The sequence below is a fragment of the Perna viridis genome, chromosome 5 (assembly GCF_037379345.1).
Source record: "Perna viridis isolate PV_CMFRI_1.1 ecotype Kerala chromosome 5, ASM3737934v1, whole genome shotgun sequence".
Classification (NCBI taxonomy): domain Eukaryota; kingdom Metazoa; phylum Mollusca; class Bivalvia; order Mytilida; family Mytilidae; genus Perna; species Perna viridis.
In genome coordinates this window covers 10,365,292-10,386,756 of record NC_142449.1, presented here as the reverse complement: position 1 = coordinate 10,386,756, position 21,465 = coordinate 10,365,292, and the positions used below count along the sequence as shown (strand labels likewise).

Sequence of the window (21,465 nt, the reverse complement as noted above, 5' to 3'; positions counted from 1 at the left end):
AACAGGGAGGTTGTATATGTTGGAGAGACAACAACCCCACCAGGATGAAAATGTCCTGCCAAAGGCCACCCATAGGTCTTCAATAAACGATGAGGAAATCCTCATACCACACGGCAGGCTGCAGTTGGCCCCAAAAATATAAACACAGGTACAGCTTGATACTCGAGTAACATTAAAAAAATAAAGGTGAAAATGAAAAGAGACCAAGAAGGATGGACGCAAAGTGATGGCATAAGTTAACTAGAACCTTCAGTTCAGGTGAGCTAAAAAGTGAAATTACAGGAAAATCTAATTTATTTACTACAATATTCTAAGCACATTTCTTTTGCAAATTTCTGAATAGTTCTCTTAGAGACTTTCATATCTTCACTTTTAAAATAACTTTCTGATCTTTCTAACCAGAAATCAGTAGTCCTTGAAAAATAATCCTCAGGATCCTCCTCTTCTTTCCTCTCAGGAACATCACATCCTTCCAAAATGTCATCTAAGTCATCATCATCATCATCATCATCAGAAACTAGAAAAGTATTTACATAATTCTTAAAAGTGTTCATGTATGTTAAGAACTGACTTGCATAGTTTAAACAGCAAATAGATTAGAATGCTTTGAAAGCGAGTTCAGATAAAGTGCCCACTGAGTGTTTAATACTGTTTATAGTTCAAATGCATACTTCATAAGTTCAATTACATTTAGCACTAAATTATTTGTTGTCAATTGCAGTTTATTTGATAAATATTTCAAATGCATATACTATATGATTAAACAGTTTTTCCAGAAATTCAGAAACGAATATTAAGTCCAACTTTTATGTCAGGTTATTGAGTGAATGGTCCGATTTTACACATAAAAAATTCCTGAAAAACAGTGTTTAATCCTCATAATTACAATCCCAAACTACCTGAATAATTTCTTTTACTATAGGATTAAACACTGTTTTTCCAGAAATTAAGAAACGAATATTAAGTCCAACTTTTATGTCAGGTTATTGAATGAATGGTCCGATTTTACACATCAATAAATTCTTGAAAAACAGTGTTTAATCCTCATAATTACAATCCCAAACAAGCTGAATAAATTCTTGTTTTTTTCTTTTATGTAGACTTTCATTCTGTGAAATTGACACCCAAAACTGACATTGCAAATGGTGGCATTCAACTGGCAATGTGACATGGTTGTCAATTTCAATATTCAAAGTACATAGGAGCTACTAATAACTGTATTCTTCCAAAATTATTGTTTTGAAATAAGATACTGAGAACAAATGGAATGAAGCAGATTATACTGTTTCACACCTTTCATTGGCTCTTATCTTTTGTCAAAGCCAAGTTTGTCTATGATATGTACATGGAATTAACACTGTAAAAACTGTCATCACCTATAAAGTCATAAAAGGTGAACAACCAATCATAACACTTAAGTGTTTGTTTCAAGAAAAGAACCAATAAAAATAAGTTTAATGCTTTCAACAGTAACGACATTGGAAGAAGGTTAATGACTCTATGGCAAACAGTTGCATATAGTTGCATTTGTTCACCAACAAAAATACTAGTAGTTTAATTTTAAACAGCCAACTTCAGGAAGTCCTAGCTACCATACTGGTGCCTCCAGGTCAGCACTTATGATTACAAAGATCACTGCAATGCTGTTAACAAATCTAATTTTAAAGGACCCTAAAAAAATTTAGTTGAGTAAAAGTAATATGCTATATTGTCATTTGTTGAAATATCATGTCCAGACAACAACTTACACATACTGTAAACTATAAAAAAAAGTTTTATTTTCACTTTTTTTGTGGTAAGATTTATAGTGTGAAAATTGACCTGTTGTGAATTTTTTCTTTGAAGAACATGCTATTTTGGGAAATATTGGGAATTTAAAATCGCATGAAAGTAGATTTATCACAGGAATCCAGAATATAGAAAGCACAAAAATTTCCCAGTTAACAGTAATTGTATAGATCTCTGTGAAATTGTACCACAAGTACACTATCATTCAAGTTATTATCAGGACTTCAGTTAAAACCTCAAAAAGCAAACTTAGTGTTCCTTTAGTTGAATGCCACCTTGTGAAATAGTTTCAAAGAGATCTTATACTCAATTTATTGTCCTGAAATCATGAAAATGCTCATTTCCTGCCTGTCATTCCAAAACAGTAATGTCATAACCCAAAAATCAATAACATGCTTCCTTCTGTGGTATGAAATCTTGTGGAACAATTTAATATACATGTAGATCTGTTTACTTATACTCAAGTTAATGTCCCACAAGGAATACATACCATTATGAACCCCGAGATTAGTAGGTTATACAATATTGTATTCTCCTTCATTATAGTTCCATATATATACCTTCCATGTCTTCCTTTTTCTTTGTACTATTCTCATCATCTTCAGAATCTGACAAATCAGCCACCTAAAGAAAGTGAGAAGAAAACTTCAAATTAACACTTGAAAGTCTCACTTAAGTTTATAATATAATTATTTTGTAGTATTTCATAAAATCTGTACATACAATTCCTCCCTGTAAAGCTGATTAAACTTTTCTTAAAATAGTTTACAATAATACTTAACATAACTATTAGACTGAAAATAAAAATGAAGAAAATAATTACTAATCCAAAACTAATGATATCAGATTATAAATGTACTGTAAAAGTACTTAATTCCTTGATACCAATTTTAGCTGAATAGGGAAGAAACATGAATTCATGGATTCTTTAATTCTTGGTTTTGAGATTGCTAGTATACACATCAATGGAAATTTCCTTTTCGTTGTGAACCAAATTTTGTGGTTTAGCTTATCCATGAAAACCTTGAAAATTGGTACCCCACGAACAATATTGCTTTCACAGTATTATAATTTCAGAAGTAATTTTGTGTACCTTTGTGTACCTGTATATTTTGTGTACCTTTGAGTACCTGTATATTTTGTGCACCTTTGAGTACCTGTATATTTATATTGTTATTATTGAATATATCCATTTATGTAAACATTGTGTGGATTTCAAGTTCTTGGCCTACTGTTCTTTTTTTCCTTACACTAGTGAATGTGTGTAAATTGCAAGAATTCAACGCCTTTGTTAAGGCTTCTCCATAGTGAGGCAAAACAAAGTTACTGACCATGTCAACCAGGGCTCAAGGCACCCTGAAGCTCTGGGATTGTTGGTGCAAAATACACACAAAAAATGTAGTATTCCAGACACAAATTAGTCATGAATTAAAATTTAAGGTCAAAGATTACCAATTATGGTTCAAAACACATTGTTCCCGGCTGATCTGCCAACATGCTCAATATCAAAAGCATACCCGTACATCAAAAGACAGACATGTCACAGCCTGGAAACATGTAAGTCAAGCAAAAATCATTCGACACTGAGGTCTAATTTGAAGATCAAAGGTCACCAACCATTCTCACACTACACATGGTGTTGAGCTGATCTACATTCATACCCAATATCAAAAGCCAACACCAAGAGAACAAACAAAAGTTACAGGCTGGACACAATTTACTACAGACTGAGACTGATCACTATCGGGTGTCCGAATAAAATATTGTCTAGAAAAAACAGCATCTACAACCCATTTCTCTCACACAGAGAAAAGATGCAATATGTATGGGCTCATGTATACTTTCCCAGTACCTGCTAACAGATCACATGACTATGTGTAATATGATTCTTACCTTTCCTCTTTCATCATCTTTAATTAAGATCTTCCATTCATCCATTTTATGTAGATCTATTGAGTAGAAATCTGACATAGTCCACTGTTTATCATCAGATTCAAATACACCACCAAACAGAAACAAAACATTATTTTTTACAGCCAGAGCAGACCCCATACGAGGACTAGGAACAAATAAATTTTCATTGGTCACATCATTTTCATCATCCACCTCCATTCCTTCACAACAGTTGGCACCAGATGATGAACTCTGAGGTCCTACTTTGAGGGTAAAAACACCATCAGAACATTCAACTGGTTCCCCACTACCCCCATTTTCCTCTAATTTTAATCGTTTTATATCCTGTGAAGGATCATTGCACTCTTCTTCACTTTCATTGTCACTTTCATCTTCGTTTTCATCTTCATAGTTTTCATTATTTTCCTTTACCCTCCTTCTTTTTTTCTTTTCTTTCTCTTCCCTTTTACCTCTGTACCAAAAAAAGTTTTCATCATTATAATGCCTATAGACAATTCAATATAAAAATCTTATTTAATTAGAAGTGTCAGCAGCTGATGGATTTTTTTCATAAAATTTCTATGATCAATTCTGTGAAGTGCAAAAATAATGATTCATATTTTGCAATTTTTAAATTTCACGAATTATAAAACCTTTTTCTCTATGATTCCTTTTTAATATTTTGATGCATGACACTCAGCATACATCATGACACAATTTTTATGAATCACCTGTCCATGATGTCATCAATTGTTTTAGAAAACAACATAATAAACATCACATGATCACTTTTGACCAATTAGATTTTATCAGCTATGCATCATAATCACAATGGCAATTTTTTCATATCACTATTCCATATCTCATTGCCCAAAATATCTAGCAGTATATGAAGTAGATAAAACAACAAAGTAAGTTAAATATCTACATTGTCTTCTATTATTCTAACTCCCTGATTAATTGATTGATTGATTGGTGTTTATCACCAAAGCAACAATATTTTAGCTATATCTGGGTTATGAACATGAAATGATGATGAAATGAAAAATGGGATGGGACACAAGGATAACAGGGTTGACAAATTTTGATTGCCACTGGAAATACAGAGAGAAGGATAGGATCACCCAATATAGCCTCTTGCAGCAGAGGCAAGATCCTACTCCAGTCGATTACTAAAGCAGGGTTCTTTAACGTGCCAGGAATAAGGCATCTTTCCCAGCACATTGCACCAATATGGTTTGCAGTCAGGTTTTCTGTATTATGGCCTGACAACCCCTGAATGTAGCATTCAACCACCTCAGGCACACAACCCAGTTGCTCTGCGAAGAAAGTGCTCTGGCCCTTGGCCAATATTCTGAGCACTATTAAGTCGCCTTCTACAACAAGCTAATCACTGCTGCAGGCCTATTCTTTCGACACCAGGACCCACATTGGGTATTACTCCCTGATTTCTTGACCACAGCTTTTTATTGTCATACCAAAAATCTCTGAATTTTCATTACAGCATTCCATAAAATAAACCTGATATCACCAATAAACTAAACACAATGAAATCTGTGTAAAATGAACCCCTTTCAGACAATAACTTTTTTCCCTGTAGACAGGTGTTTGGTTTTCTCAGGTTCAAAATACATTACACTGATGTTAAGGGACTTCAAAAACTATTTGGTTAAAACAGGTTTTCAGATTATTCAGGATTCATTTTAGACAGGTTTTCAGATTATTCAGGGTTCAGTTTAGACAGGTTTTTCAGATTATTCCCGGTTCAGTTTAGACAGGTTTTAAAGTAATGTCTCAGTAGAATATTTCATCCTACCATGCTCATTGTGGTACATGTATTATCTGTCACAACTTTAAAACGGATGCTATTCAGTATTTACCTGTCTTCCAACAATCTATGTCAATCTTACCTTGGTTTTATATTAAACCATCTGCCTTTCTCCATATCTAACATGTACATGTCACTGTAAAATTTACCCTCAAGTTGTTCATCATCTTCTTCCTGGAGTAGAAGAAAATGAACAATGATATATCAAATAAGGTAAATCATTTCACCCTATATCACAAACAGCACATTCCCTTCATAGATTACATTGGTGTCAATTTAATGGATACAAAGATATACTTCTTTTGAAAAATCAAATGACATCAGCTAGTTTTCTTAACAAAATTGTGTCTAATACTTTGTCTACTCTATTTCCTTATGGAAATTATTAAATTATTTGAAAAAGGTTTTTTTTGTGAGATTAAACTTGTAGAAAAGTTTCATCAGAATCCACCAAATAATTTAGAAGAAACCTATAGTTTAACTGTACAAGCTTTAACTAGAGGATCAAGAGAGCCTGAATCGCTCACCTGGTTAACCATTTGCTTATTTGAAAAACTTGAGGAATGAGAGAGGCCAAGTTAAAATCAACTAAATTGTCAAATGCAGGAAATATTTTTCACAGCATTTTCATGACCTGAACCAGAATTTTGCTAAAGGCAACAATTTTTGAATTTTTTTCAAAAACCTGTCTTATGACCACTCAGTTCAATTTTTAGTATAGGCAGCCATATATATTCATGGATTAAAAATCACAACAGTCATTTCGAGCACAATACACTAAAGAACTATTATGCTTATTTTCATTCAATGATCTTAAATGGTTTTAGAGAAGATGTAAATGTGAAAAAAACAACAAAAAAACAGTTTCAGGGGTCGTAACTCCTACATTAGTCAATGAATGGTTTTGAAAATTTCGGCATAGGTTCTTCTCATTATGCTTAACAATTTTACCAATGCCAGAAATTTGGTAAAGGCAACGGTTTTTGAGTTATTTGCAAAAAACTGCCATCTGACCCCTATGTTCCATTTTTAGTAATGGCAGCCAAGTTTTTTCATGAATCAACAATCCCAACAGCCAATTTGTGTGGGATACCCTAAGGAACATAAACGCCAACTTTCATTGAATTCTGTGCAATGGATTTTGAGAAGATTTTCAAATTTGCACACCAGAAAAATGCAAAAAAAAAAAACTGTTTCAGGGGCCGTAACTCCTACATCAGTTGACCAATTGTTTTGAAAATTTTGGCATAGGTCCATCTCATGATGCTGAACAATTTAACTTTATGCCAGAAATTTGCTGAAGGCAATGGTTTTTGAGTTATTTGCAAAAAAATGCAATCTGACCCCTATGTTCTATTTTTAGTAACAGCGGCCACGTTTTTTTCATGGATCAAAAATCCCAATGGTCATTTTGTGCAGGAAACCCTAAGGAACAATCATGCCAAATTTACAACCTGTCAGTCCAGTAGTTTCAGAGGAGAAGATTTTTAAAAATTTGTCCACAACAATGACGACGGATGCCAAGTGATGGCATAAGCTCACTTGGCCTTGGCCAGGTGAGTTAAAAATGGAACTGGAATACTTTCAGGGTTTTAGTTTCCCTCTTGTAATGCACTAATTATTGCATTCACATAAAGTACAATTCATAAAAACAATTGAACCATTGTCAAGGTCACTCTACAGAGTACCACTCCATATACGTCAGACACTACCTATGGTAGAGGTAATTCAAGATGTAACTTGATATTGTTGAGATGGAATCCATCTCTGTGGGCCACACTGACATAAAATTCCTGTACAACAGCCATGCATATACATTTAATCTATCACACAAAACTCACAGCAGAAAGTTTTACAAAACAGTTATGCAAAAATCATTAATTTTACCTTGAAGTCAAAGTTCAAAGTCAAATGCTACCAACCATGGCACGAAACACCTTGTCCTTACTTATCTACCCAAATGCAAAAGGATCAAAAGCGTACATTGAAAGACAAAAAATTACAGCCCGGACACAAGTTTGTAACTAATGGAATCATAGACAGACAGACAGAGTTATCATAGTAGGGCAAATGCCACTTTTTGTGGTGGGTCCAACAAATACACAGAACAACCTTAGCTTTTTTGGCCCATAAGTAAGACATTTTTATGTTTCTGGATCTGTATTTTTGAGAAAACCATACATTCATTTCAAATTAGCCAAATCAAGGAACAATAACTCTTACCAAGTGACAATTTCATACACAATCTATAAAACTTTTATCTCAAAAGTGCAACAGCTGAATGACAATTTATATGGTCTATAACTATTTCTGAATTAGAAACTACAAAAAATGCTACCATCCATAGAAACTATATAGGTAACCTTATTTTGATGAAAAAACAAAATAGGAGTTGCACAATGGTATCATGTGATACAGAGTGTGTGAAAGTTTAATTGAATACCATACAGCAGTTTCAGAGGAGTTGTGAATTAGAATAGGGCCCCCTAATGACAAAGTCTATGTTTTGTATCAGCAAACACCCGTAAGGGACCTTTTTGTTTTGTTATTTTGCTGTTGTAGTTGTTCTGCCTCATTAAGACCTACAGCAACAGTTGAGTTAATTCTGCCTCATCAAGACCTACAGTAACAGTTGGGTTAATTCTGCCTCATCAAGACCTACAGTAACATTTGGGTTAATTCTGTCTCATTAAGACCTACAGTAACAGTTGGGTTAATTATGCCTCATCAAGACCTACAGTAACATTTGGGTTAATTCTGCCTCATCGACACCTTCAGTAACAGTTGGGTTAATTCTGCCTCATCGAGACCTACAGTAACAGTTGGGTTAATTGTGCCTCATTGAGACCTACAGTAACAGTTGGGTTAATTCTGCTTCATCAAGACCTACAGTAACAGTTGGGTTAATTCTGCCTCATCAAGACCTACAGTAACAGTTGGATTAATTGTGCCTCATTGAGACCTACAGTAACAGTTGGGTTAATTCTGCTTCATCAAGACCTACAGTAACAGTTGGGTTAATTCTGCCTCATCGACACCTTCAGTAACAGTTGGGTTAATTCTGCCTCATCGAGACCTACAGTAACAGTTGGGTTAATTATGCCTCATTGAGACCTACAGTAACAGTTGGGTTAATTCTGCTTCATCAAGACCTACAGTAACAGTTGGGTTAATTCTGCCTCATCAAGACCTACAGTAACAGTTGGGTTAATTGTGCCTCATTGAGACCTACAGTAACAGTTGGGTTAATTTCTGCCTCATTAAGACCTACAGTAACAGTTGGGTTAATTGTGCCTCATTGAGACCTACAGTAACAGTTAAAACTATATACAAGAAAACTTAAAAACAAACAAAAAAAAACCATCTTATTGACATTTCTGTTTGTGAGCAGGGAAAGAGCCCTTCAGAAAGAGGAGTGTGATCCACAGTTGACATTTACAATTTCAAATGAATGCAAAGTTGAAAGAAAATAAAACAATAACAATGAAGAGAATAAAGATAAAAGACAAACATACAAAACTGATTGCTAAAGCTTAATACAAATAAAAGTGCTGTTAGCACTGGAGGTTTTTGATTCTAGTGAATGTTGTAGCATCATCAAACTTTCAAAATTATATGACATAAAATAAAACTATAATAATACATTTGCATTTCCCGTATTATTTAGAACAGTTTTTCTTAACATGTATAAACTAAAGGTCAATCAATACTACTGATTTCTGAAGTACAAACTGTAATCAACTTCACACACATTTACAAATTTAGTTTTAAACCTGTCCAAAAGTTTATTTGCAATCACAATCAAAAGTATTTCAACAGAGTATTATCCTACACTGTAATTATATTCAAATGGAACCAATTTCAACTTTAGAAATAATTTCCTTGATAAATAAACTACTTTCAAAACTACACACGTATCAATTTGAATTTGCCGTCAATTTTACTTGGTTAAAATCACTGCTCTTCACTTCCTGTTTATTAATAATAAGATATTAATGATAGGATGAAGGTTTTGACTGGTAATTGTGTTATATGGAACATGATTAGCATATTTAATGCTTGTTGACATGTAACTGCAAGGACTTAATTCCAAAAATGCAAATTTATTACAAATCATCTTTCAAGGCCAGAAGGAGTACCTAAAATCTTTAAAAAGTTTATTTTAAGACTAATCTTTAATTTTATTTGCAGAAGTAATAGAATATTACTGACCTGAATAATTGCCAAAAACATATTTCCATGTTATCAAAGAGGTATTGAATGATATAAAAGAAATTACATTTGGACTATATTTTTATGTAGTGTTCAGAAAAAGCAGGGAAGTTCCAGGCAGGAGGACATAAGGTATTTTTATCCTAAAGGATCAAAAACCTCAAAAAGAATAACAATGAAACATTCAGTATAACAAAATAAATAACATACAGATTATAGGGTGATAGGGAGTTTGGCTACACCTTGGGTGACAATGATTTTCTTGGGGTAACAAACTGCTCTTTCACCCTCTAAGCTATATATTATTTACAGCATAATTTGTATAAAAAAATCTTCCTTCTTTTTTGAACATCTATTGTGAGGGAAGTTCTGTTCCATGAAATACCAACCTCATCAAACACGCCTCCAAAACAGATAGCCTTGTTACCAGTGGTCACTACCATGGGCATGCCACATCGTGGACTGGGTTTATTACCTGACTGTTTACCTTGAACCCATCTCCACTTTAAAGGAGCAGTCTCATCTTTCTTTTTATCTTCAAAGATCATTTAAATAATAGGTTATGAACATAAATAACATTGAATAAAAGAAAGAATCACATACTGACCACATACCAAAGAAAGCTCCTAAAAATGATTTTTAAAATATTAAAATATTTAAAACACATATAATCTTAAATTACAGTGACTTCTGATCCTCAAACAGACTTAACCATAACTAAGGCCTGCTTTAAAAATACTCTTGTTCCCCCAGGGCTCTACAAACAGAAAAGAATCAGTTTTGAATTATCAATTACAAGTTATGATTGACAAATTTAATTATTTCAAATCTTTTCTTGTTTATTAGTTTGATTATCACAATTGACATATCATAAAAGGTGGATTAAATCTATTTGGTACAGAATCATTTACTTGTTCCATCAGACAAGCCTCATTTAGATTTTACTTGTCTGACAATTTTTTACAAGTGTTATTGTTGAGCCCTTTTCCCATGCCCGACCTTATCATTACTAACAAGATGCCAAATGGACTATGCATTTTATTTCTCCAGAATATGTTATGAAAGTAACACTGGCATGCTTAATTGACAATTTGTTCTCTTATATTCATTTTAATATATAGAGTCAGATAATTATAGGAGAAGGGGCAATAAAAGCTCTTGTTCCCCTAAAACAACTTAAAATAAATCATTAAGTGTTGAAAGATTTAATTTTGAATTTGGAGACTTGAATCAACCACAAATGGGAAAAAAATAAAGACTTCTTGCATTAAAAGGACAAAAATGTTGCTTGAGGTTGACTAGAATTAAGATATTCTGTAAATTTTGTACTTTTGATCATTTTCCAGTCATACTTTGGACAAGGATATGGTGTCCACACACAAGAGGCAATTTGTATTTAGGCAATGCATTCATTATTACATAGCTTATCAATTGTGAAAAAATTAAGTTATTTCTTAAATGTAGACGTAATTTTCTGGATGTAAATATGTTTGAAAAGACAACACACTTCCCACCATTTTTGTTAAATGATGTATACCGGTAGTTGTGGCACCATTAAGATGTCATTACAATGAGCTTACATTCTTTTTCCTAATACTTATATATATTATGAATTTGTTTATGTTTTTACAACAAAGCTTTTATTTTTGGGCAATAGCCCAATGACCCTAAACCTTTCAGGTGAGTAAGTCAAGCAAAGGAAAGAAAACTATCATTAATTTTGGCTTATGCTATTTCTACTTACTATCACAAGCACAGAGAATAAACATATCACTATGCACAGTTCCTTTATCTACATCTTTTTTCAATCTTTCTTTGCTATATCCTCCATAAATCAATATTTTAGGTATATCTTGGAAGACCCCCATCATAAATCCAGATCTTGGGGCTGGTGGAGTCCCAGTTACCTCAATCTTATCCCAGGAATATGTCTCCAAATTGAAAGCAAATGCATCATTGAAGTATTTGTAATCTCTAAAATTCAGAAAAAAAAAAACATGAAAAAATTTTGTTCTAAATATTTGATAGCTTTGATAGCTGCACAAGAGAAGGAAATGATAAATAATGGGAATATAGAGTCTCTCTCCCGGAATTACCGGTATCAATACATGTACTGTAAATATCAAAATAAAACCAGCTGATATAATTGCTATTTTTATTATAAACCAGTGACCAAAAATTAAACTCTCTGACCATAAAAACAAGAACTGGATTCTGATTGGAAGATACATAGAAATAGAAAGGTGAGAAAACTATTCAGCTTAGAATATTATTTACTGACGCCCCTTTTCTCAGCCAAAAACTGATATTGATATCTTAAAGCACTTCCACAACAAGTCTTACCCTTACTTGGGCAGGTAATATTCATATCATTTACATCAAATTCTTCACACCTGCTTTATTAGTGTAAATCCATTTACCTGATATTGTCATGGAAACCCCCAAATACAATCAGCTGTTTCTTACAGTGGATCATTCTGTGACCACTTCTACTGGATGGTGCTCCTGGTACTCTGGTAAAAAAAGAAATAATAATAAAACTTTAATTTGTTTCTGATTAAAGGAAATATTTTTCTACCCAGTCAACCAGTATACTGGCAACACCAATTCAGGTTCACTAAAGATACACAAGTATGATATACAACTGAAATTATATAAACCTCCCTAACATTTTAGTTTTGAAATACGGTAGAAACATTTTTTTTCTATACACAATAATTCAAAAGACACAACTTTAACTGGAAGAGTTTCAAATTAAGACAATGTACTGAAAATTACATGCAAACAACACAAGAATGGATATTATAATCTATAGGAAATCTTACTTGATATTTTCCCACTTTTTATCTTTGAAATGAAAGACCCATAATTCTTTATAATGATAAAATTGTGACTGAGTAGGACTGGCAAACTCTCCACCAAATATCCACAGCTGACCTCCACCCTGTTTAAGTGTTACAGCCTGTAATACAAAATCTAAAAGATGTACTGAAGCATCAAAACCGTAGTTTATAGTGGAATGAAATGTTCAAGTCTGAATTAAGTCAGACCTACCCATTTTATGTCCAAGCTACTGGATTCTCTGTTGTAAGTACATATGGATGTATTTAGGCCAAATAAAATTATACCTTTATTTCCCATTACATGTCAGAAAAAAAATGGGTCAGTAGGTCGAGATTTTATTTTATTTTATTTACTTATTTTTTCGCAAATTTCATAGAAAACAACTTCAAAAAACATCTTGTTACCCACCCGGACTTTGTGGAAAGCCAAAACTGACTACTATCTGTAAAATGTTGAGTTGTTTGGTGGTTCTCATTGTTGTTTGTTAAATTGAAAATAATTCCATTAGGGGGGATGTGTGTCAAGGCATGAGTCAGTCAGGTAATAGGAAACAGATGTATAATTTTACTTGGCCTTAAAAGTCACTACTGTGAAGTGCCTGTTATCTGACATCATTGTTTATTTGGGATTATTCAAGTTCTTTTCAACTACAAAAAATATATACACAAGCAAATATTTTTCATGTGAATTTAACATAATTTCATGTAGGATTCACTTAACATTTATTTCATTTGAACATTTCACATGAATTTCATGTGAAAGCTTGATTTACCTGAATTTCACATGAACTCTGTCACAAAGTTTATTCGCTCAATTCTGGTGAAAATCGTGTCAAATAATTGTGCCTGTGTATAGACTACAACAAATGTGTCAAAAGGGATGCCTCTGTCATCCAAACCACTCCTGAAATCAATAAGGAGACAGCTTATTGGTGACTGTCTCTGTCATCCAAACCATTCCAGCAATCAGTAAGGAGGAAGCTGATGCATGACAAAGTATGTCAAAAGGATGCATCTGTTATCCAAACCACTCTAGTAATCAGTAAGGAGACAGCTGATGCGTGACTGCCCTTGTCATCTAAACCACTGCAGCCATCATTAAGGAGGAAGCTGATGTGTGACCGAACAGAATGTCTCAAACAAGATACATTTCCTTTTGAAATATTAACACACCCAATTTAAAATTATTCCCATGACAAGTTTGTAAGTTTGCTGGTAAAAATTACATTCAGATCCAGTAGATTTGGAGTGGTTGTGTTCGAAGCAACAAATCTATGATACAAAATATAATGCTGATGCAGCCTACCTACTACTTTTGTTGGCACACCCGAAGACAAAGTTCTCATAACAGCAATCAATATGAATTCAATCTTGACATTAGAAGCAATGAGAGCCCTAATTCAGCCTGAGAAGAACTTAATATGGAACTTTACTAGTTTCATATCTTTAACAAAAACAAAATACTCATCTGACTATAGCTCATATATTAAAGTTTTGTTAAATTACAAAGAAAAATAAATCCTATTTCATGAAAACTGTAAAGGGCATGATTGTTTTATACAAAATATCAAATTTGCCCTCTTAAAGGTTAAACCTGCCCCACATTAAATGTGTAGCCTAAATCAAAGCAAGTTTGAAAAAAAAATAATCAAATAACACCATCTTTTTTAATATCTAATATTTTGAGGAAGTAGATTCAAAAACTACAAAATTCAAATATATGCTAAATTTCATTACCCCATCCCTTATAAAAAATATGTAAGCCAAAAACATATTTTTGGGCCAGAAAAAGTCTTAATGACCCTTTCTGAAATCCTTCCCGTATATGGTTTCAAAGTTTTAAAAAACAAATTTCAGATAGATGTCTAATAAGCAGGAGGTGGATTTGCAACTGAGCGAACAGTCTCAGACACATTAAAAAGCTGTGGTACATTTCAAGGAATTGTTCCAAATATTCACCACAATGACATAAAAACAATAATAACATAATGCAAGATCCAGTAATCAGGAAGTGGATGATAGACAAAGCTTAAAGCTCAACTTAGTATAACTTATTATGCTGAAGCTGCATACCAAGTATAAATTCTTTTGCATGAGTAATTTCACAATTGAAGGGATGAAAATTCATTGGACAGACAAAAAGGCACAGTAAAAATAATAATATGAAAATTCTTTGACACTAATTATGATAGTTCTGATTATATATCCATTGGGAGTTGATATTTTTGTGACAAAATTTTCTCTACAGTTCTATATAGCTTATATGCTTACAATGTATGCCCCGTCCATAAGATGCCACACACCAAATTTGAAATCAATCCTTCCATTGGGAGCCGAGACAATTGTGACAAAATATGGACAACAGACTCGTTGAGTTGGGGTATAATATTTACATACTTAAAACATTGGTTAACATATATACAACCGGAAATGCTGACAGACTGACCTACAGACAGACAGAGTGACTCCTATATACCACTTTGTTGGGAGTATAATTCATACCTGATGAGAACTTCTTGGAGGAGGTGCATTAGGTGCTGTGACCTTTGTCCATTCATTTTTCTTTATATTATAGAACAGGAGATCATTGTACATATACATCTACAATAAAAAAGAATAAAAATCAGGAAAGTTATCTCTCCTGATATGCAGTAAAATTGCATACAAAGTTTCTGAGAAAATGCTTAAATGTCCAGAAGAAAACAGCTGATTAATAAAATCATACATGTAGTTCAAAGGATTTATAAGTATTTGTCAAATACCTCTGTAGTGTGATTATAATCATTAGAGATTTGATAATTCTTTTATTAAATACATCATATCATTATCTGCTGCGGTGAATATACCTTAGAGCCAGTGAAAAACTCTCCTCCAAACATAACAAGTTCATCTTTGTCTGGATGAGCATTTAGTGTTGCATTTGATCTGTAATGTACATGAATCAAAAGAGAGATAATTGAAGGTTCCAATTTTTATACTTCAAAAAAATGTTAAATGGCTGAAAAACAAGGCATAAAATGTATAAATAATGTGATAGATATGTCAATATAACTTGGTTGACATTTTTTTAAATATCCAAATCATTTTATTTCAAAGTATTTTCTAGTCCTAAATAAAAATTGAGTTATTAAAGAGTAATCAAGGGAACCAAGGTTATAACGGTAATCAAAAGAATGTAATCCAGGGACAAAGACCAGACATGGAAAACAGACATACACAACAAAGAACATAAAGTAACTAAAATCATACATACAAAGTAACAAAAGTAAATGAGCAACTCGGATTCCACTGAAAACTGGGAGCATGGACCAGGTGCACTAGTAGGGTAAGCATCCTCTGCTTTTCTAGAAACACCCACCGAGTTGCTCATAAAAAGTAAAGTCCGGGTAGACGAAAGAGGAAAGGAAAACATGATAGTTGAACAAAAACATGAATAAAATTGTGAATATTGGAAATTTTGACTGCCAGTAAATTGAAGTTTATGATATCATTTGAAGTACTCCAAGTATACAAATAAGTCAAATTGTAAACTACTATCAAAGATACAAGTGAAAATTAATGGAAGTCTTATCTGTAACTGTTAAATATCAATAAAACAAAATATTAAAAAAAATCTCACTTACATGGTTTTAGTTCACATTTTTATTTGAAAGGACAGTCATGAAGATAAAGATAATTTTGACTTACAAATTATATCTGACCATAATTATCTTGAATTAGTCCAATCAACCTAGTAAAATTTTACCATTAATCTAAACAATTTGCAACAGAAGATATTTAAGTTTTAATCTATAGCATTATGACCCAAATAAACACAGAAAAAAGTTAAACAAAATCTAACAAGTGGAAATCTCAAAATATGCAGTTCAAATTTCCATGGAAATTAACATTGAAAATGGGAAATAATTCTGTAAATATAGCTGATAAAAACAATAAAATTTTATACAAAATCACAATAATGTCATATCTGATAAATAAAGTGTAGCAATAGTGGATGGACATTTTAGCTTTAATTAGAAGACCATCTACAATTTATGAATAGGTTTCATGTCTTATACCATACAACAACTTAGATTTTGAAACTAAATAGTAAACCATACGCCCAATTTTTTTGATAATGACAATAAAGAATTCCAATTGTGATGGAAATGATGAAGTTAATATTCTACTTTTTGTGGTTTAAAGATTCTTTGAACAAAGGCAAACAGTTTACAGATGTAAACAATACCAATTTTATAAAAAAATCAAAATGATGGAAGTGGCAGAAAATATGGATTTTCTGTAATTAGAAATTACCCAAAAATTCAATTTACCCATCATAACCAAATGTCTTACATATCATAGGCAGCACATCATGTGTGATAGTCATTAAGAAAAAAAGTTCTACATAAGTATCTTTCTTTACATGAAATAGATAAAAAAAGAACAAAAGCATGCTATTTTTAAGGAGTTATCTCCCCTTTCAAATGAAAATTTCTATATGGATTTTGAAATGCTTATTTTGAATATTCCTCAACTTACTTTTTTCTGTGTATATGTAGGCAATAATGCTATGTATTTGAATCAAAATATTTTCTGTCGCAATTTGTTTAAATTTAAAAAATTATTTTGACTGGACTAAATGTGATTCTCTACACTACAATTATGGAACTTTCTGTTCCAAATCACAATCCATATTGTGCAATTTGAAAGTAAAAGTCCATGTATCATAAAAATACTTAAAGTATAGGTAAATACCTCTGTAATAATCAAATGTAATCAATGAAAATTAACTGATCTAGTAGATCATGCTGTTCTAATGTTATATTTTCATTTAATACCTGGGTGAAGGAGGTTCACATTTTTCTTCAATAACTTGAGTCCTGGCTTTATCTTGTTCTTGAAATTCAGCAATCAATTTCTCAATGTCATCCTATAAAACAAGTGGTAACGTAGTCTTTCAAGGACATTTGACATTTACAGATTGATGTTGTTCTACTTTTGAACAAATAAAATAAACAGCATTGGTTATTAGAGTTCACAAAGTGAGCTACACAGCAACGTGTTTGTACTTTAAAATATCATTCTTCAGATGGTCCCTAATTACAGATATCAACCAAACCAGAAATGGTTCATTCAGTGGTCAGCAGAGACATCCTCAACAAGGAAGTTTTGCAACAAGTTTACATTTATCAGGTGCAATTATCGAAAACAGAACTTTAATCATTGAAAATATTCACTTGTCTTCAATTCATTCCTTTCATTTGTTTTTGCTTATTTCAAAAATCATGGAAAAGTTAGGGAAATGATGCATGTACTGAAGCATTTTTCCCTGCTGTTCTATTAGCTGTTTAAGAACCTTAAATGCCTTGGGAAAAATATAGCTCTGATTGTATTATCATAGCTTTTCTAAGATAGGAAAATCAATCTTTTTTTAATTATGCAAAGCTGTCAGTTGTGCATTTGTTTACCTTACAGGTAATGTGTAAAATATTCCTGCCATCCATGGCGAACATTATATTGTCGGGATTTGTACATTTTATGAATTAGACTGGCTAAAATGAAAAAGGAATATAGCTGGAGCTGCTTGTAAGGTTAAAAATGAGAATTCAGGAATGTAGAATCTCACAGGGATCAATTCTATAGGCATTACATGCTTACAACATACTAGTCCTTTAACTTACAAAATATGAAGAGTTTAAAAAATCATAGAAAAAAAAATACAAGAACCTGTGAGCAATTCTCACAAAATTGATCCTTAACACCTCCATGTCAGGGAATGACAAGTCCATGCACTGCTATAGCACATCTAAAATTTATAATTCTAGAAGTTTGTTAAAACTTATTCAGGGATGTACATGAGGAATTATGGATAAGAATGTGGATACCCCTCTATGTCATGGAAGAACAGATGAAATACAGACACCCCTATCATTACATACTACCCTCTTTACAATTGCAGCAGAATATAAAAAGAGCTCCGGACAGACCTACATGTTAGCTTTATAAATTAGAACCTCTTTGGGCTTGAAAATTAGTATGGTTCAGACATCTTCTACAGGATCAAAATGTTTGAAACTGTTCAAAACTGTTGCTAATGGTTGTATCATGGGTCCTGAATTCTAATGGCTAGAAAAACATCAATATCTAGTTTGTGTATGTAAAATTGAGAGCTTAAATACAGCATCATGGCAATTTCATTCTTGTATTCTTTAAAAATGCAATTGAGAACCACACCAAACATTTGCTAGTTTCAATGATTAATCACAAATCAATTCTTACATGTAGCTTTTTACAAATAGGGATGGTCAAAACATAGCACTAGAATGTTTACGAAAATGAAGTAATCAGTGATTGGGATTAAAATTTTGCCAATGGGAATATGGGCCCCTTACCCTTCAATTCAATGGGACATTTTCAATTTCAATGGGGCATTCTAAAAAAAAAACATGGCACTAAATTTGGTATAGCAGCTAAGGCCGACTAGACGTAGATATTGAAGACCAAATGTAGCATAAACAAACTTTAATTTACACTGCAGATCAAATGTTTGTTAAGAGTTAACAATTTACGTGTAAATTAATCATTACATCAAACCACTTTTCTTTTCTGTTGTTTGGGTTTTCATACTTATGTATTGTCTAGTACTTTATCATAGTCCACAGATCCCCCATCAGTTAGACCCTAACTTGGCTATTAAAGTAGTTTATCACAAATGATAGGAAAGAGTCTATTTTTTTTGTTTGGCTGCAATCAGATTTTGTATTTTTTTTTTTTTTTGGGGGGGGGGGTGCTTCAGGGTCAGATAATATGACTCCACCATAATTAATATTTTCAACTGGGGGTTCACAATCATGTCCAGCATGCAGCTAATAAAAACATTGTTAAAAGACACGTTCATGCCTTTATACTGTCACAAGTAGTGGACAACACACCACCATCAATGATGGAAACTTAATGCATGCACAGGACACAACACATAAGTCACTCCATGCGCCATTCTTAGAGGAAATGCGACTATGGTGCATGGCGCACGGTAATCCCAATCACTGCATACTGGACAACTCAACCCCAAGGAATTTCAGACCATGACAACCCATAGTTCCTTATAATTGCTGGACATTTTAGCCCATAGACATTTTAGACCATGATAATCTGGAGAATGCATTAGGACAATAAAACCATATATCACAAGAAATTTTACTATTTTGGAAGCTAATAAGAATAGTGTATTATATCAGGGCTGACAAAAATTATGAAAGGTGTTTTGAATGTAAGTTTCTTCAGGAGCGTTTTAGTTTTCGCTTTCCTCATATTATAAACAAACATTTTTGTCTGGTTTAATGATTCTCTTGATTTATTCTAAGTTTTCATTTGGGAAGTGTTTACTGTACAGTTAGAAGGAAATAACGCTCTGAAAAAAGTATTCAAACCAGATAGAAGAATACTCTAGAGGATCCGTTACTAGAGCCCCATTTTGTTATTGAGCTTAATGTTAGACAGTAATCATTCTGCAATATTATTATACTATTGTTTAGAAAACAGATTAAAATGAATAGCCAAGGCCATAGTCTGGGCATAGATGGTGTAAGATTGTCTATGTTACCTCGCCCTTAGCAGCTAATTCTTTTTTAACTTTCTTTGCAGCTTTCCTTTCAGTTTTTAATTCTGTCTTCTCTTTCCCCTTTCCTTGCTTATCTTTCTTATTCTTTTTACCCATTTTTGCGAAGTATTCCTCACGTGTCAAGGGGATAGATTCTGCAGGGGAAATTAACACTAAATAATATATAGTATTTCTCGACAATTCGTCCCTAATCAATGTCGCCTCATAGAAGTTCGTTAATCTTTCCCTCTAATATGAGCCAATATAGTATGGAATGATTGAATACAATAAAAGTGTTGATGTGGAAATAAACCTAGCCATACCACTTTGATTTGTCACAAATAAAAATGTGGGATGGTATATTGATTTTTAACATTTTTAACAGAAGCTCTAATGAGCCTGATAAATAATTCAAACAATGAGCCATTATTTTACTTGAACCATTTCATACTTTTGTCATAAGGGTGAACCATTTCTTACTGATAGTTCCTTTTATATATTAATTTTGGTTTTCAAGCTTCAAGCAAAAAACACCAATTTTGGAAGTTTTTTTGAGCAATAATTCTAAAAAAGTTTTTTTTACAAAGGACCCTTGTAAGCCTTGTAATAAGGATCATAACATTAACTGAAAGTTTCTATCTTGAGTGATTTTGAAGTGATAAAAGCTAAAGCCTTTTGTTGCCTTCCAAGGACAATAACTCTAACAATGATACATTATACAAATTGGACCACAAGGACTTTAGTAGGCCTTGTCAGAAGGATCATTTCATCAATTGAAAGTTTCTTTCTGTCTATATCGTTTTCCAGTTTTAATCGAAGATAAAACTTCGAACTCATACCATGAAGATCATCATTCTTGGCTTTACAAGGGAAATAAATTAAATCTAAGGAAGTCAGACCTTAAGAAAAAAATTGTAGCCTAATCATCTGGATAATTACAACAAGTGAAAGTTTCTTTCTCTCTATTTCATCGTTTTCTAGTCATAACAAAAAATTGAGCAATTAAAAGCATGATTTTTTTCCCTTTGAATGGCAATAACTCCTATTAGAAGTAGTCACACATCTTGAACCCTATAAGAACTTTTGTGCACATTATGACATAGAAATGATTTCAACAAATAAAGATTTTTTCTATTACAGTTCTCAACTTTTAAGCTTAAAACAACAACAAAACATCAATCAAAGAGACCCATTCATTTTTACTAAACCATTTTGTGGAAACTGATTGTTATGCATGTAGGATAAAATCATGCAATATCAGTTCTCCCACTCAGGAACTTAACTCGTGTGTTCCACCACAGCAAAAAAGTTGAAGCCCA

At 32.7% G+C, this 21,465-nt stretch overlaps 1 protein-coding gene across 1 annotated transcript; it reads right to left on the bottom strand.

Moving 5' to 3' along the window:
• Positions 1-276: 276 nt before the first annotated feature.
• Positions 277-20,312, bottom strand: LOC148615932 (kelch domain-containing protein 4-like). Its single transcript, XM_088582591.1, has 12 exons — positions 20,150-20,312; positions 17,385-17,476; positions 15,411-15,489; positions 15,067-15,165; positions 12,547-12,683; positions 12,142-12,234; positions 11,466-11,695; positions 10,111-10,256; positions 5,592-5,683; positions 3,682-4,153; positions 2,349-2,412; positions 277-517 (listed from the first exon to the last, which is right to left on the bottom strand). Exons 1-12 carry the CDS (start codon positions 20,261-20,263, stop codon positions 294-296), a joined length of 1,842 nt encoding a protein of 613 aa, XP_088438717.1. The 5' UTR covers positions 20,264-20,312; the 3' UTR covers positions 277-293.
• Positions 20,313-21,465: the final 1,153 nt, after the last annotated feature.

Coding starts and splice junctions, on each gene's coding strand:
- LOC148615932 (XM_088582591.1), bottom strand. CDS start 20,263: ATGGGTAAAAAGAATAAGAAAGATAAGCAAGGAAAGGGGAAAGAGAAG. Junction 12,684..15,066: donor CTCCAAGAAGTTCTCATCAG/GTATGAATTATA, acceptor TTTGTATTACAG/GCTGTAACACTTAAACAGGG. Junction 4,154..5,591: donor TGGTTTAATATAAAACCAAG/GTAAGATTGACA, acceptor TTTTTGGTACAG/AGGTAAAAGGGAAGAGAAAG.